The sequence below is a fragment of the Ascidia mentula genome, chromosome 3 (assembly GCF_947561715.1).
Source record: "Ascidia mentula chromosome 3, kaAscMent1.1, whole genome shotgun sequence".
Taxonomy (NCBI): Eukaryota; Metazoa; Chordata; class Ascidiacea; order Phlebobranchia; family Ascidiidae; genus Ascidia; species Ascidia mentula.
In genome coordinates this window covers 5,987,324-6,003,718 of record NC_138568.1, presented here as the reverse complement: position 1 = coordinate 6,003,718, position 16,395 = coordinate 5,987,324, and the positions used below count along the sequence as shown (strand labels likewise).

General features: G+C 36.8%; 2 protein-coding genes across 2 annotated transcripts; both read right to left on the bottom strand.

Moving 5' to 3' along the window:
• Positions 1-407: 407 nt before the first annotated feature.
• LOC145894702 (uncharacterized) lies at positions 408-7,153 on the bottom strand. Its single transcript, XM_082983343.1, has 24 exons — positions 7,065-7,153; positions 6,639-6,753; positions 6,464-6,585; positions 6,216-6,381; positions 5,854-6,019; positions 5,560-5,712; positions 5,145-5,265; positions 4,769-4,949; positions 4,515-4,680; positions 3,986-4,186; positions 3,629-3,790; positions 3,286-3,492; positions 3,107-3,214; positions 2,973-3,046; positions 2,752-2,914; positions 2,590-2,688; positions 2,397-2,518; positions 2,195-2,318; positions 1,970-2,125; positions 1,715-1,890; positions 1,462-1,663; positions 1,233-1,402; positions 1,016-1,087; positions 408-952 (listed from the first exon to the last, which is right to left on the bottom strand). Exons 1-24 carry the CDS (start codon positions 7,132-7,134, stop codon positions 913-915), a joined length of 3,336 nt encoding a protein of 1,111 aa, XP_082839469.1. The 5' UTR covers positions 7,135-7,153; the 3' UTR covers positions 408-912.
• A 2,107-nt stretch (positions 7,154-9,260) lies between these two features.
• Positions 9,261-16,020, bottom strand: LOC145894884 (uncharacterized). Its single transcript, XM_082983551.1, has 24 exons — positions 15,934-16,020; positions 15,507-15,621; positions 15,332-15,453; positions 15,084-15,249; positions 14,722-14,887; positions 14,428-14,580; positions 14,020-14,140; positions 13,609-13,789; positions 13,354-13,519; positions 12,853-13,053; positions 12,496-12,657; positions 12,153-12,359; positions 11,974-12,081; positions 11,840-11,913; positions 11,619-11,781; positions 11,457-11,555; positions 11,264-11,385; positions 11,062-11,185; positions 10,837-10,992; positions 10,582-10,757; positions 10,329-10,530; positions 10,100-10,269; positions 9,883-9,954; positions 9,261-9,819 (listed from the first exon to the last, which is right to left on the bottom strand). Exons 1-24 carry the CDS (start codon positions 16,001-16,003, stop codon positions 9,780-9,782), a joined length of 3,336 nt encoding a protein of 1,111 aa, XP_082839677.1. The 5' UTR covers positions 16,004-16,020; the 3' UTR covers positions 9,261-9,779.
• Positions 16,021-16,395: the final 375 nt, after the last annotated feature.

Genomic DNA, 16,395 nt, shown 5'->3' with positions numbered 1-16,395 from the left:
GCAGCTCTCATTTTTTATTATGGCTCTTTTGCGCATATAAAATTTAAATCCAATATTTAAACAATCTCGACTTCCAAGCATACTACCTATATTTGTTGTTGATGTTTGATGGTAAACTGTTATATGATCGAAAGTTTCAGTCACAGATGAAGCAAATCAAATCCTGTCAATGTTGGGAAGAATGAATCAGAGCTAATTTGCATCTAACTAAGTAAACGACTACAGGCGACATTTTCACGCCTCTGTTTCTATTTGTTTATGAACATTGAAACGTGTGCACAAAACTTGCTGTGCAAACTGAGTAAATGTCCCTTATCTTTGCTGAGCCACTGACATTATTTCCATACAACAATTTTCCAAATGTAAACAAATTAATTAGGCGTAAGAAGAACTACTTGATTGGTGGGTATGACATTGATAAAGTCAAAGAAAGATTGCAAACATGCACAATGGAAACAACTACAATTGAACAATATTACAAACAAAAAAACAAATACAGATGCACGAAAAATCACTGAAAACATTTAGTGCTTTCTCCTACACAGAAAACCACAACAAAATATAAGTGAATTTGTACATGAAAAATAACGCACTCAGACATGACAATGTGAGCTATAATCTGATAACTATAGTTGTATTAATTTTGAATAGATGTTACGAATCCGATAAACATCCCATTTTTTTCTAGTTCCTAACCATTTTACCGATTCCACTTTTATTAATATTTTATTAATATGAGAAATATCAAAACACCATAGTCAAAGTTGCACAAAAACTGAATACGGTTTTGATTGCAATATTCTAATTTTGTTTCATGGATTCTTTTTTATATACAAAAGTATATTAGTCATTTAAACATTTGTGAAATAATGAGAAATTTTACTGTTGTTACATCTCTTCGAGCATTAGTTATCATCCTTGTTGACGTCGACGTTGTTTTTTGGTCAATCGTCTGCAACAAAATATTTGTCGTTTATTATTAATGATGTTGGATAAACGTTTTCTCCAAAATTACCTTGCAGCTTTTGGGTCAGGTGGGTAGTTGCTCCAAGATCTGACCTTTGCATAAATTCTTATTTCGTTCAACCTTAAGTACAAAATTGATTAAGCGATGCAAGTATTCTCTAATAAATAACATTTAAGTGCGTATGAACATTGGTTAACATGTTGTGTTTTTGTTTGAATTAGAGAGAATAACTAATACATATAACTCAAGGCGCCCAGTAGCCAACCTGGAGTAGTCGTAGCTTTGACAGTTGTAACCAGATACAGAAACACTGTAGTCTGTTGGGCAAACGTAGTAATTGGATCTGGGTACAGTTAAGATGTATGTTGCGTATGGACTTTTGCAAGGTTTCGCTCCAGCAAAGTTTAAGGCGTCGTGTTGGCAATATTGGTACTCCTGTAAAAAACAAAACAAAGGTGTTTAAGATCGAAATATCTGCGGGAACTTTGCTATACATGGTCAGCAAATATGTCATCCAGTGCTGTGTCCAGATCGTCGTCAACCCCATTAGCAACCAATTGGGAAGAGTCAAACGACAATATTTTTCCAGATTTTGCTTTTTCCGGAGTTTGTTGAAAATATACCGCACTAATATTACCATCCGAAAGAGGAAGCAAAAACCGGGAATCTCCCTGGTGCGATACCAGCACGTAAGTTCTGTCAAGAATTGGCGTTAGATTAATTGATTAAGTAACGGTGGTCACGTACTTAGTTGGTACGTTTTCGGGCTGCGGGTCACCAATAATTTCTATGTAGAGTCCGATCAACCTCCCGTTGTAACAGTTTCCGCACCGTGTTGTCATTGGGTCGTTAGGATCAATATCCAAAGTAAATGTGGTCCGCCCAGTCGACCGAAGTTTGCTGATAACCGCCGGATGGGATAACTTGTAAATAGTTCAATTTACCATTTGTAATTGTCCGGTGTAGTAGTTTGTAGTAGACCAGTTTTTTTTACCGAAATACCTGTGTTATTTTCCAATTAGCTATAAAAATATGAGAAGATGGGCCAGCGTATGTGGACGCATATGTTAAAAATTTGTTTCTTTGTTTTTGCAGTCGTCGATAGATTCTGTGCAACTGAAACATTCCGTTTAATCTTCCAGCATTTAAAACCACATTCTGAGGTAATTTTCAATTCTTAGTAGAAACAGTTTTGATTGAAATATGAAATGCGTATTACACTCATACCTTGCCACTAAATTTACGTAAAAATATTTCCTGTGCCCCAAAGTCCCACAAAGTTTCGAATTGGTAGGATTTAGAAAGTTCGTAAATCGATTCCATTATCAGGTTTTCTTGCTGCTGGTACAAACTGTCGGAGAAAGCGTTGTTTTAAACTTGGAAAGATTGATTTTTTGTATTTATTCTAAATTAATTTCATGAAAGTTACTGCAGTAACAAGTCACTCCAGTAATATTTTGTTTCCATTGGAATGTTTTTTAATGCGGCGTCCTGTTTTCCGTTCGTAACGTTTCGTGTCTCTTCCAAGACCTTTTGGTTGTAATTAATTTGCTGTGCATAAAGTAAATCTTGTAAAACATGGCTACAAAATGAAAAAAAGAAAAAAAAGTCTTTTTCTGTACTTTCATTTGAGCATCCATGCTAATAAGCTTTTCTATGATTTCAATGCGAAACGATCCATCCCGAAAAAAATCATTGAGAATTCGGTCTAAGGTGAATGCCTGCATTGCAAAATGGGTCTGGTTTCATCACGTATACGATTCTCTAGTTAAATCAAGATTTACGTTTTGCGAACTGGTTTCTTTGTAAATGCAATGAAGTTCTTGAATAATTTTTCCTTTATTTTTCGCTAAATTGCTTTTCATGATTGTGGGAACGGCCGATGCATCCAAGCTGCTGTAATCGAAGTTTTTTGAAGTGGCTCGGAAATGAAAAGCAAAATGAAGACTGTGAAAACATGACAGGTTTTGTATAACGGTTTTGAATAGAAAGAAAAAGGATATACTTTGATCCCAAGGTGTCCTGCAGATGTCCAATAAATGGAAGTTGACAGTGTTTTTCACTCATACTTAATATGAACTGTAATATTAAAGTACAAATAAATGCAATGCATGTATGAAAATTAATTTGAAATCTTACGCTGACTGATTTGTCGTACACAGCTACTGGATCTTTCTTGATACCACTCAAAAATATCCCAACAATTGAAAAAAGAAATTCGAGTATGCTTGGTTGTTGGTTATTTGTCTATTAGAAAGTGAAGCGTCAAAATATTTTTGTTTCCAAACTACTGTGTTTTAATTTATTACGAAACATACCGCCTCGACTAAAACTACTTTTGCCAAACGTTTGATGATAATCAACTGCTGCTTCATAGTTTGTTCAATGTTTTTGAGAGCTTTTCGGTAAAACTTCATCTTTTTCTTCAACACGTGTTGTCGGAACTGAAGCGTGAGCGTGTTTGTCGTGTATACTTCTTCCATTATGCTTGAAACTATTGTCAATGAGATCAGATTTTGATCAATCTGTTAAGTAAAAAAAACACGCCTATAAATCTTATTAATTAGTAGCACTATAATAAAAAAAATTGCAAATGTTCGCGTAGGCTATTGTTATTATTTTACTGTATATGTTTCACTTACACAAGCCTTTTTAACTTACAGAACTTAATACGTTGTTATAGGAGGATTCCAACTGCTTTCCAACGTTAATTAGTTCCTTTGTGCGTTTCTGCAAAGATGTCCAGTACTTGTCTGGAGCGTAGTATTTCGAATTTCCATAGAAATCAAACCCTTGTTCAATATATCTTGTAATTTCCCTGGCCTAAACATAATTATTTCTGCGTAGGCTGCAAACAGATGGCCACTGTTTCGACCAAAAAGGTCATATCAGTGCAACTGGTATAATTATTTTTGTTTGTGTTAAATGCAAGTTGAATTGTTCTTTGTAACAAACTGAGGAATATTCTTTGTGAAAAAATTTCATGTAAATTGTTAGACAATTTCAATAAGGTTTCACCTGTCGATACACCAAGCTTGTATCATTTGCCATTTCTAAAATAAACACCAATCTTTCTTTTGCTGCTGCATTGTTATTTCTTTGAAATAGCATTTCTCCTTCTCTTTCTATCATCCATAATAGTTCCTCATCACCAGTGAACCACTGTTTCAGAGAATTGACTTTTCTCAAATCGGTAACACCTGTTGATCCTGTACTTCCCTGCGCATATTACTCGATGTTAATTACTTTTTTCCTAGTTATTTTTTTCCTACTTTTTCTTACGGAAAACGTGTATTTAAATGGGATAGCTGTAGAGACAGATAGTTACGTAAGACTAAACATGTCCCTGCAGATCGACGTTGACCGAAAGTTACCACAACGTGGAGACTAGTGTGCTTGCTAGTGTGAAAGCTAGCACAGTGCCACTTAACAGCTGCACTGATGAGACCTTACAGGGCGAAACACTGCGTGTACACGTTCAACATGTCATTTTCAGAAATTGTTTCCCTTGTGTGTGTTCAAAGTAACCCATTTTGTTGTCACCTACCACTGTTGGAATGTCATAGATTAAAAATCCATCCTTGCCGTCAGGCTGTCTTGGGCCCACGGGAACATTGGGCGGACAGTCAGTTTCTGCTAACAACTCACATTCAAGGCACAAACAATATGGACCTTCCACACACATGCAACCACAGCCTTCAGCACCAAATTTTCTAAACAAAATGGCATGCGAAACTTGTGTCTTAAGCCAAAAGTATTTTTTTTAAATAGTTATGTGCTGTTTCTACATGAATACTTTACCCGCCAAGTCCTCCATAACCGTGTTCGCCCGGGCGCCCTGCCTTTCCTGGACGTTGGGTCAAGTGTACAGAACCAGATATATGTTTACTATAAAACACGATATTTCCGGCATCTCCTCCATTAAATGACGCCCCGCCCTTGCGACCGTTGCCACCTAGTTGGCCACGTGACCCTTTACCACCTAAAAGTATTTTTAATACCTTTTAAACGTTTTGCCTAAACAGGAATGGTTATCGAGGCTTTTGACAGACCAATATTCAAAAGCCTTTTCCCCGGCTCCATGCACGACCATCTGTGTTGGCCGATAGGAAACGCAAATCGAAGCGTACACTTTTTTCGTGATTCGGTCAAGTGAACAGACCAGATAAGATATTACCTTGACGAAATTTCCTGTGTATGTAACACAAGATACGTGTGCAGATGACATTGGATCCTCTTGCACCATTTTCTCCAGTCAATCCGTCTCCGCCATCTTGGGAAGGCATGCTGTTGGATCCCTAATATATTTTGAGCTTGAAATAAGTAAGGAAAAATAGCAACCTCCGCATTGCTTTTGATAAAAATGATCATTTTAAGCACATATAGTTGCGTTATGTCGAGTAAAAATGACATCATTCGGCAGCATGCATATTCACAACGAAAAATCAGAAACAAGTTAAAATAAATAGACAAGGAGCTTGTGAGCATGATGACGGCGGAGACATCACGACAATTAAAACACTTGTACATGTAAAAGGTGAAAATATTGATGACATTTTACAACATCATCATCATCCGCATTGTTTGCTTACTTGCAAAATAATCTCAATTTTCCCGTGAATCTCGTATGCTTTTATGTTCACCGTTGTACCCGATAGAGTTTTTTGGTTATTTTTTCCGTTAGTGTTGATGGCTGCTTTGACTGGTTTACTGCAAGCTAATTCCGCTGCACATTGTTGTGCGGCCTGGCAAGAAAAGATTATTGTTGTTGTTACAGATTTAGCTTAATGAAGCCATGTTTAAAGTGGAGATGGTTGTGTTACAGAAGCAAAATATTCTCTGCAGAACAGATTAATAGACAAGTGTGTTGTGTTACATATACGCACCAAAAACTCAAGCGGTGTTCCGGATGACACAATTTTTCTGGCCAAAACCAACATCTTTTTTACGCCATAAAATGGTTCAACGCTACCATCAATGTAAAAGGTGTCACATCGCACCGTGACTTCCATGGTCATATGTGGTGCGGTGGTTTTCTTTATCGGAAAATTTCTGTGCAACATAGGGTTTACGTTTTTGTGTTTGCTGTAATTTTTTATTAAAATCGTTTCATAAAAATCTTCCGGTATTTTTGTGGCATAAAAAAATTAAATAGTTTGTTGGAATCTTGATGATAAGTACTCAAAGTGTAGTCGACAAAATTAAACACAGCTGGTTGAATTTGCATGTCAATTAATGTATGAATTACGTGTTTTCGTCGAGGAGTCTGTAAAGTTGCGAGGTGTAAACCTCTCTTCCAAACACATCATACGTGTTGGGTCTTGTTTTGGTGAGTGTTGGTGCAAACGCTGATATCGGGATCCCCACAGAAACATTTGGAGCGTTTTTTACATTTCCGAGTGTCGTTACTTTGTCTGTGATAGTTATTTTGGAGATAAAAACAAATTTGGCAAACAGATATCCATCATTTCATTTAGATACATGCATATACTCAACCTTTCTGATGTGTTCTTGCTGACCAGTAAACTGTGAAAGTGTTACTGATTGTGTTGCGATTTATTCTTGTAACTCTTGCAATAAATGTTCTATTTCCCACGTTTAGAATATCGATTCGGAACCTTGAAAACCAATTGTTCATTGGAAATTTTGTAATGAGTAACAAAGTGAGCACCTTTCGATCCTGTGTCCTCTAACCCATGCGTAAAGAATGGGTGGATCTGGATAGGGTTGATTAAAGCGTATCCTCATATTTTGTGCCAAAATTCTTGTCGAATAGGTTCCACTCCCTGCGAGTTTAAACTAGCAAGATAAATCCCAGTTCATTTGTGTTTAGCAACAACTTTGCCACACCTTCCTTATTTACATATAATTCATCACATTCGCACCAACAAGGTCTGGTGAAACACATTTGCATATATCTTGTATAAACAAACCACTTTGTTTCCCGCTTTACGACATTTCGAAAGATGTTTTTATTGGGTTGTTTTCAAAACCACAGGCTTCATCAAATAACTTTAATTAAAGTTGATAAATATTCATCAATATTCTTCAACATATTTAAGAATTTTTTTCATCACAATGCGGAACTTAAGTTTACCTTTTTGAATTCTGCAACGTCCATAGTCCACCCAGAAAAGCAAAACTGAAATTAATATGAACAGCTTCATGAAAAAATGTTGCAACCTGTAACCTGAAAGTTGACAATTCAACAGATTTACGTTGATATAGCCGTTATTGAATGTAAGCTTATTGTTGACGAAATTAGCAAACTGCTATTACATCGAGATATTTACAGTTGCATAGTCTTAATCTTCTGTCAACTTGAGCGTAGATGGTAAGAAACGACCAACGAACGAATGATATCAACCCACTATAGAGACATTTCTGCTTTTAATCATTTTGTCTCAAGTGGTTATGCCAAGGTTGAACGCACTTTCGTGTCACATTGCCTGGATTGCAACCGAGACTTCGTCAGTTTTTCTAAAATCGTCCAGAACTGTTAGATGACTTTCTCCTCAACGACATTGCGCCACACTGGTGCAATAAATCGCTTCAGTCACACAGACTGCAAAAAGTTCCTGTTGCCCTCTCTATAGCAGTGCCTCATGCGCTTTTCTGTTTTGTTTACTTTTGAAATACAATGCTGTATTTCACTCCCGAAGTGCAAAACTGATTTAGCCGTAATATCCCAACTATACTTATACATAACAATGTTTATGAATTGTACAAGATCTAACAAAGCTGTTTTTATGTTTATAGAAACCTCATCCATATTCACACATGACGATTGTTGAATTTTTTTCTACATAGGTGTAGCTTTAACAATGCGCACTCTTTCATAGAGTCAGAATACTACATTTACTCCTCCCGTCCAACGGGTCTGGGATAAAAAACAATTCCCCCCACAGAAGGCGACGCGTCTGTTGTTGACACGCACCATTCGCTTCATCAAGTTTCAAATACATGGAGTGACTCGTGATAGAGATGCTGCGCTTCGTTTCGTATAACTGGCAGCAGGTGTTCCGCAGTGACTCCGTGGCGACAACAACAATTTATATACGCGTCGCTCCTGTCTGGTCAAGAAAACTCACGTCTGGCAAAACAATATACCGTCGGATCAGTCCTATGTTTTCCGATATCCAAAATTACTCGCAAAGACTTAATTTTGAAATAACACAGAAATATAAATTAAGCCGAAATGGCATCGTCGCAGTTTATGTGCTTTTGAAATCCATTTGAAAAGATACACAAACTCATAGAAATGCAAACAAATTTAAATACATGAGAGCTGCAGACAGGGTGTATACACGCACTATTTCGACCTGTAAGGTCTCATCAGTGCAGCTGTTGATGTGGCACTTTGCTAGCTGGTAGACTAGCAGGCACACATATTTCCACTTTGTGGTACCTTTCGGTCAATCGTCGATATGTTGGGTACCAAACTAGGTACCAATCAACACAGACGAACCACGTGGAGCGCACTATGGCCAAAACAACTGTTTGGGACCCAATAGCGCTATCGGCTCGCCTTTCACCCAAATCATATTATATGCGCAAAAGAGCCATAATAATCAATGAGAGCTGCAGACAGGGTGTATACACGCACTTTGCGCATGTAATCAATAAGGCTCTTTTGCGCATATAATATGATTTGGGTGAAAGCCGAGCTGATAGCGCTATTGGGTCCCAAACAGTTGTTTTGGCCATAGTGCGCTCCACGTGGTTTGTCTGTGTTGATTGGTACCTAGTTTGGTACCCAACATATCGACGATTGACCGAAAGGTACCACAAAGTGGAAATCTGTGTGCCTGCTAGTCTACCAGCTATAGCACAGTGCCACATCAACAGCTGCACTGATGAGACCTTACAGGTCGAAACAGTGCGTGTATACACCCTGTCTGCAGCTCTCATTTTTTATTATGGCTCTTTTGCGCATATAAAATTTAAATCCAATATTTAAACAATCTCGACTTCCAAGCATACTACCTATATTTGTTGTTGATGTTTGATGGTAAACTGTTATATGATCGAAAGTTTCAGTCACAGATGAAGCAAATCAAATCCTGTCAATGTTGGGAAGAATGAATCAGAGCTAATTTGCATCTAACTAAGTAAACGACTACAGGCGACATTTTCACGCCTCTGTTTCTATTTGTTTATGAACATTGAAACGTGTGCACAAAACTTGCTGTGCAAACTGAGTAAATGTCCCTTATCTTTGCTGAGCCACTGACATTATTTCCATACAACAATTTTCCAAATGTAAACAAATTAATTAGGCGTAAGAAGAACTACTTGATTGGTGGGTATGACATTGATAAAGTCAAAGAAAGATTGCAAACATGCACAATGGAAACAACTACAATTGAACAATATTACAAACAAAAAAACAAATACAGATGCACGAAAAATCACTGAAAACATTTAGTGCTTTCTCCTACACAGAAAACCACAACAAAATATAAGTGAATTTGTACATGAAAAATAACGCACTCAGACATGACAATGTGAGCTATAATCTGATAACTATAGTTGTATTAATTTTGAATAGATGTTACGAATCCGATAAACATCCCATTTTTTTCTAGTTCCTAACCATTTTACCGATTCCACTTTTATTAATATTTTATTAATATGAGAAATATCAAAACACCATAGTCAAAGTTGCACAAAAACTGAATACGGTTTTGATTGCAATATTCTAATTTTGTTTCATGGATTCTTTTTTATATACAAAAGTATATTAGTCATTTAAACATTTGTGAAATAATGAGAAATTTTACTGTTGTTACATCTCTTCGAGCATTAGTTATCATCCTTGTTGACGTCGACGTTGTTTTTTGGTCAATCGTCTGCAACAAAATATTTGTCGTTTATTATTAATGATGTTGGATAAACGTTTTCTCCAAAATTACCTTGCAGCTTTTGGGTCAGGTGGGTAGTTGCTCCAAGATCTGACCTTTGCATAAATTCTTATTTCGTTCAACCTTAAGTACAAAATTGATTAAGCGATGCAAGTATTCTCTAATAAATAACATTTAAGTGCGTATGAACATTGGTTAACATGTTGTGTTTTTGTTTGAATTAGAGAGAATAACTAATACATATAACTCAAGGCGCCCAGTAGCCAACCTGGAGTAGTCGTAGCTTTGACAGTTGTAACCAGATACAGAAACACTGTAGTCTGTTGGGCAAACGTAGTTATTGGATCTGGGTACAGTTAAGATGTATGTTGCGTATGGACTTTTGCAAGGTTTCGCTCCAGCAAAGTTTAAGGCGTCGTGTTGGCAATATTGGTACTCCTGTAAAAAACAAAACAAAGGTGTTTAAGATCGAAATATCTGCGGGAACTTTGCTATACATGGTCAGCAAATATGTCATCCAGTGCTGTGTCCAGATCGTCGTCAACCCCATTAGCAACCAATTGGGAAGAGTCAAACGACAATATTTTTCCAGATTTTGCTTTTTCCGGAGTTTGTTGAAAATATACCGCACTAATATTACCATCCGAAAGAGGAAGCAAAAACCGGGAATCTCCCTGGTGCGATACCAGCACGTAAGTTCTGTCAAGAATTGGCGTTAGATTAATTGATTAAGTAACGGTGGTCACGTACTTAGTTGGTACGTTTTCGGGCTGCGGGTCACCAATAATTTCTATGTAGAGTCCGATCAACCTCCCGTTGTAACAGTTTCCGCACCGTGTTGTCATTGGGTCGTTAGGATCAATATCCAAAGTAAATGTGGTCCGCCCAGTCGACCGAAGTTTGCTGATAACCGCCGGATGGGATAACTTGTAAATAGTTCAATTTACCATTTGTAATTGTCCGGTGTAGTAGTTTGTAGTAGACCAGTTTTTTTTACCGAAATACCTGTGTTATTTTCCAATTAGCTATAAAAATATGAGAAGATGGGCCAGCGTATGTGGACGCATATGTTAAAAATTTGTTTCTTTGTTTTTGCAGTCGTCGATAGATTCTGTGCAACTGAAACATTCCGTTTAATCTTCCAGCATTTAAAACCACATTCTGAGGTAATTTTCAATTCTTAGTAGAAACAGTTTTGATTGAAATATGAAATGCGTATTACACTCATACCTTGCCACTAAATTTACGTAAAAATATTTCCTGTGCCCCAAAGTCCCACAAAGTTTCGAATTGGTAGGATTTAGAAAGTTCGTAAATCGATTCCATTATCAGGTTTTCTTGCTGCTGGTACAAACTGTCGGAGAAAGCGTTGTTTTAAACTTGGAAAGATTGATTTTTTGTATTTATTCTAAATTAATTTCATGAAAGTTACTGCAGTAACAAGTCACTCCAGTAATATTTTGTTTCCATTGGAATGTTTTTTAATGCGGCGTCCTGTTTTCCGTTCGTAACGTTTCGTGTCTCTTCCAAGACCTTTTGGTTGTAACTAATTTGCTGTGCATAAAGTAAATCTTGTAAAACATGGCTACAAAATGAAAAAAAGAAAAAAAAGTCTTTTTCTGTACTTTCATTTGAGCATCCATGCTAATAAGCTTTTCTATGATTTCAATGCGAAACGATCCATCCCGAAAAAAATCATTGAGAATTCGGTCTAAGGTGAATGCCTGCATTGCAAAATGGGTCTGGTTTCATCACGTATACGATTCTCTAGTTAAATCAAGATTTACGTTTTGCGAACTGGTTTCTTTGTAAATGCAATGAAGTTCTTGAATAATTTTTCCTTTATTTTTCGCTAAATTGCTTTTCATGATTGTGGGAACGGCCGATGCATCCAAGCTGCTGTAATCGAAGTTTTTTGAAGTGGCTCGGAAATGAAAAGCAAAATGAAGACTGTGAAAACATGACAGGTTTTGTATAACGGTTTTGAATAGAAAGAAAAAGGATATACTTTGATCCCAAGGTGTCCTGCAGATGTCCAATAAATGGAAGTTGACAGTGTTTTTCACTCATACTTAATATGAACTGTAATATTAAAGTACAAATAAATGCAATGCATGTATGAAAATTAATTTGAAATCTTACGCTGACTGATTTGTCGTACACAGCTACTGGATCTTTCTTGATACCACTCAAAAATATCCCAACAATTGAAAAAAGAAATTCGAGTATGCTTGGTTGTTGGTTATTTGTCTATTAGAAAGTGAAGCGTCAAAATATTTTTGTTTCCAAACTACTGTGTTTTAATTTATTACGAAACATACCGCCTCGACTAAAACTACTTTTGCCAAACGTTTGATGATAATCAACTGCTGCTTCATAGTTTGTTCAATGTTTTTGAGAGCTTTTCGGTAAAACTTCATCTTTTTCTTCAACACGTGTTGTCGGAACTGAAGCGTGAGCGTGTTTGTCGTGTATACTTCTTCCATTATGCTTGAAACTATTGTCAATGAGATCAGATTTTGATCAATCTGTTAAGTAAAAAAACACGCCTATAAATCTTATTAATTAGTAGCACTATTAATAAAAAACATTGCAATTGTTCGCGTAGGCTATTGTTATTATTTTACCGTATATGTTACAGTAACACATGCCTTTTTAACTTACAGAACTTAATACGTTGTTATAGGAGGATTCCAACTGCTTTCCAGCGTTAATTAGTTCCTTTGTGCGTTTCTGCAAAGATGTCCAGTACTTGTCTGGAGCGTAGTATTTCGAATTTCCATAGAAATCAAACCCTTGTTCAATATACCTTGTAATTTCCCTGGCCTAAACATATTTATTTCTGTGTAAGCTGCAGACAGATGGCCGATGTTTCGACCTAAAAGGTCTCATCAGTGCAACTGGTATAATTATTTTTGTTTGTGTTAAATGCAAGTTGAATTGTTTTTTGTAGCAAACTGAGGAATATTCTTTGTGAAAAAATTTCATGTAAATTCTTAGACAAGTTCAATAAGGTTTTACCTGTCGATGCACCAAGCTTGTATCATTTGCCATTTCTGAAATAAACACCAATCTTTCTTTTGCTGCTGCATTGTTATTTCTTTGAAACAGCATTTCTCCTTCTCTTTCTATCATCCATAATAGTTCCTCATCACCAGTGAAACACTGTTTCAGAGAATTGACTTTTCTCAAATCAGTGAAACCTGTCGATCCTGTACTTCCCTGCGTATATTACTCGAATTATTTTTTTCCTACTCAGCAGAAATTAATAGTTATATCTTGAATGGTACCACTTGATCTGAAGTGTTTATCGATGCACAGCAGAAAAAGCTTGTATTTTGAAAAATTTCAGTTGTTGTGATTAACTGTTCCACTTTGTTTTACTATTATATTCGTCAACGTGTATTTAAATGGGAGAGCTGTAGAGATAGATAGTTGGGGACTACGTAAGGCTAAACATGTCATTTTCAGAAATTGTTTCCCTTGTGTGTGTTCAAAGTAACCCATTTTGTTGGCACCTACCACTGTTGGAATATCATAGATTAAAAATCCATCCTTGCCGTCAGGCTGTCTTGGGCCCACGGGAACATTGCGCGGACAGTCAGTTCTTGCTAAGAACTCACAATCAAAGTCAAAACAAAATGCAGTTTCCACACACATGCAACCACAGCCAGGAGCACCAAATTTTCTAAACAAAATGGCATACAAAACTTATTTCATAAGCCAAAAGTATTTTTTTTTAAATAGTTATGTGCTGTTTCTATATAAATACTTTACCCGCCAAGTCCTCCATAACCGTGTTCGCCCGGGCGCCCTGCCTTTCCTGGACGTTGGGTCAAGTGTACAGAACCAGATATATGTTTACTATAAAACACGATATTTCCAGCATCTCCTCCATTAAATGACGTCCCGCCCTTGCGACCGTTGCCACCTAGTTGGCCACGTGACCCTTCACCACCTAAAAGCATTTTTTAAACCTTTTAAACGTTTTGCCTAAACAGGAATGGTTATCAAGATTTTTGACAGACCAATATTCAAAAGCCTTTTCCCCGGCTTCATGCACAACCATCTGTGTTGGCCTCACATCTAAAACACTTCATGCTTTTGTATCGGACGATAGGAAACGCAAATCGAAGCGTACACTTTTTTCGTGATTCGGTCAAGTGAACAGACCAGATAAGATATTACCTTGACGAAATTTCCTGTGCATGTAACACAAGATACGTGTGCAGATGACATTGGATCCTCTTGCACCATTTTCTCCAGTAAATCCGTCTCCGCCATCTTGGGAAGGCATGCTGTTGGATCCCTAATATATTTTGAGCTTGAAATAAGTAAGGAAAAATAGCAACCTCCGCATTGCTTTTGATAAAAATGATCATTTTAAACACATATAATTGCGTTATGTCTAGTACATCATTCGGCAGCATGCATATTCACAACGAAAAATCAGAAACAAGTTAAAATAAATAGACATGGAGCTTGTGAGCATGATGACGGCGGAGACATCACGACAATTAAAACACTTGTACATGTAAAAGGTGAAAATATTGATGACATTTTACAACATTATCATCATCCGCATTGTTTGCTTACTTGCAAAATAATCTCAATTTTCCCGTGAATCTCGTATGCTTTTATGTTCACCGTTGTACCCGATAGAGTTTTTTGGTTATTTTTTCCGTTAGTGTTGATGGCTGCTTTGACTGGTTTACTGCAAGCTAATTCCGCTGCACAATGTTGTGCGGCCTGGCAAGAAAAGATTATTGTTGTTGTTACAGATTTAGCTTAATGAAGCCATGTTTAAAGTGGAGATGGTTGTGTTACAGAAGCAAAATATTCTCTGCAGAACAGATTAATAGACAAGTGTGTTGTGTTACATATACGCACCAAAAACTCAAGCGGTGTTCCGGATGACACAATTTTTCTGGCCAAAACCAACATCTTTTTTACGCCATAAAATGGTTCAACGCTACCATCAATGTAAAAGGTGTCACATCGCACCGTGACTTCCATGGTCATATGTGGTGCGGTGGTTTTCTTTATCGGAAAATTTCTGTGCAACATAGGGTTTACGTTTTTGTGTTTGCTGTAATTTTTTATTAAAATCGTTTCATAAAAATCTTCCGGTATTTTTGTGGCATAAAAAAATTAAATAGTTTGTTGAAATCTTGATGATAAGCACTCAAAGTGTAGTCGACAAAATTAAACACAGCTGGTTGAATTTGCATGTCAATTAATGTATGAATTACGTGTTTTCGTCGAGGAGTCTGTAAAGTTGCGAGGTGTAAACCTCTCTTCCAAACACATCATACGTGTTGGGTCTTGTTTTGGTGAGTGTTGGTGCAAACACTGATATCGGGATCCCAACAGAAACATTTGGAGCGTTTTTTACATTTCCGAGTGTCGTTACTTTGTCTGTGATAGTTATTTTGGAGATAAAAACAAATTTGGCAAACAGATATCCATCATTTCATTTAGATACATGCATATACTCAACCTTTCTGATGTGTTCTTGCTGACCAGTAAACTGTGAAAGTGTTACTGATTGTGTTGCGATTTATTCTTGTAACTCTTGCAATAAATGTTCTATTTCCCACGTTTAGAATATCGATTCGGAACCTTGAAAACCAATTGTTCATTGGAAATTTTGTAATGAGTAACAATGTGAGCACCTTTCTATCCTGTGTCCTCTAACCCATGCGTAAAGAATGGGTGGATCTGAAAAGGGTTGATTAAAGCGTATCCTCATATTTTGTGCCAAAATTCTTGTCGAATAGGTTCCACTCCCTGCGAGTTTAAACTAGCAAGATAAATCCCGGTTCATTTGTGTTTAGCAACAACTTTGCCACACCTTCCTTATTTACATATAATTCATCACATTCGCACCAACAAGGTCTGGTGAAACACATTTGCATATATCTTGTATAAACAAACCTCTTTATTTCCCGCTTTACGACATTACGAAAGATGTTTTTATTGGGTTGTTTTCAAAACCACAGGCTTCATCAAATAACTTTAATTAAAGTTGATAAATATTCATCAATATTGTAACAACATATTTAAGAATTTTTTTCATCACAATGCGGAACTTAAGTTTACCTTTTTGAATTCTGCAACGTCCATAGTCCAACCAGAAAAGCAAAACTGAAATTAATATGAACAGCTTCATGAAAAAATGTTGCAACCTGTAACCTGAAAGTTGACAATTCAACAGATTTACGTTGATATAGCCGTTATTGAAGGTAAGCTTATTGCTGACGAAATTAGCAAACTGCTATTACATCGAGATATTTACAGCTGCATAGTCTTAATCTTCTGTCAACTTGAGCGTAGATGGTAAGAAACGACCAACGAACGAATGATATCAACCCACTATAGAGACATTTCTGCTTTTAATCATTTTGTCTCAAGTGGTTATGTCAAGGTTGGACGCACTTTCGTGTCACATTGCCTGGATTGCAACCGAGACTTCGTAAGTTTTTCTAAAATCGTCCAGAACTGTTAGATGACTTTCTTCTCAACGACATTGCGCCACACTGGTGCAATAAATCGCTTCAGTCA

Bases quoted from the DNA above. Each gene is read 5' to 3' on its own strand.
- LOC145894702 (XM_082983343.1), bottom strand. From the start codon at position 7,134: ATGAAGCTGTTCATATTAATTTCAGTTTTGCTTTTCTGGGTGGACTAT. The intron at 4,681-4,768 runs GTAAAGTATTCA...CATTTTGTTTAG, and splicing joins GGTTATGGAGGACTTGGCGG to AAAATTTGGTGCTGAAGGCT. The intron at 2,689-2,751 runs GTAAATCTTGAT...TTTGCAATGCAG, and splicing joins AAGAAACCAGTTCGCAAAAC to GCATTCACCTTAGACCGAAT.
- LOC145894884 (XM_082983551.1), bottom strand. From the start codon at position 16,003: ATGAAGCTGTTCATATTAATTTCAGTTTTGCTTTTCTGGTTGGACTAT. The intron at 12,360-12,495 runs GTAAGTTAAAAA...TTTACTTAACAG, and splicing joins ATAACAACGTATTAAGTTCT to ATTGATCAAAATCTGATCTC. The intron at 11,914-11,973 runs GTAAGATTTCAA...TTAATATTACAG, and splicing joins TGTACGACAAATCAGTCAGC to TTCATATTAAGTATGAGTGA.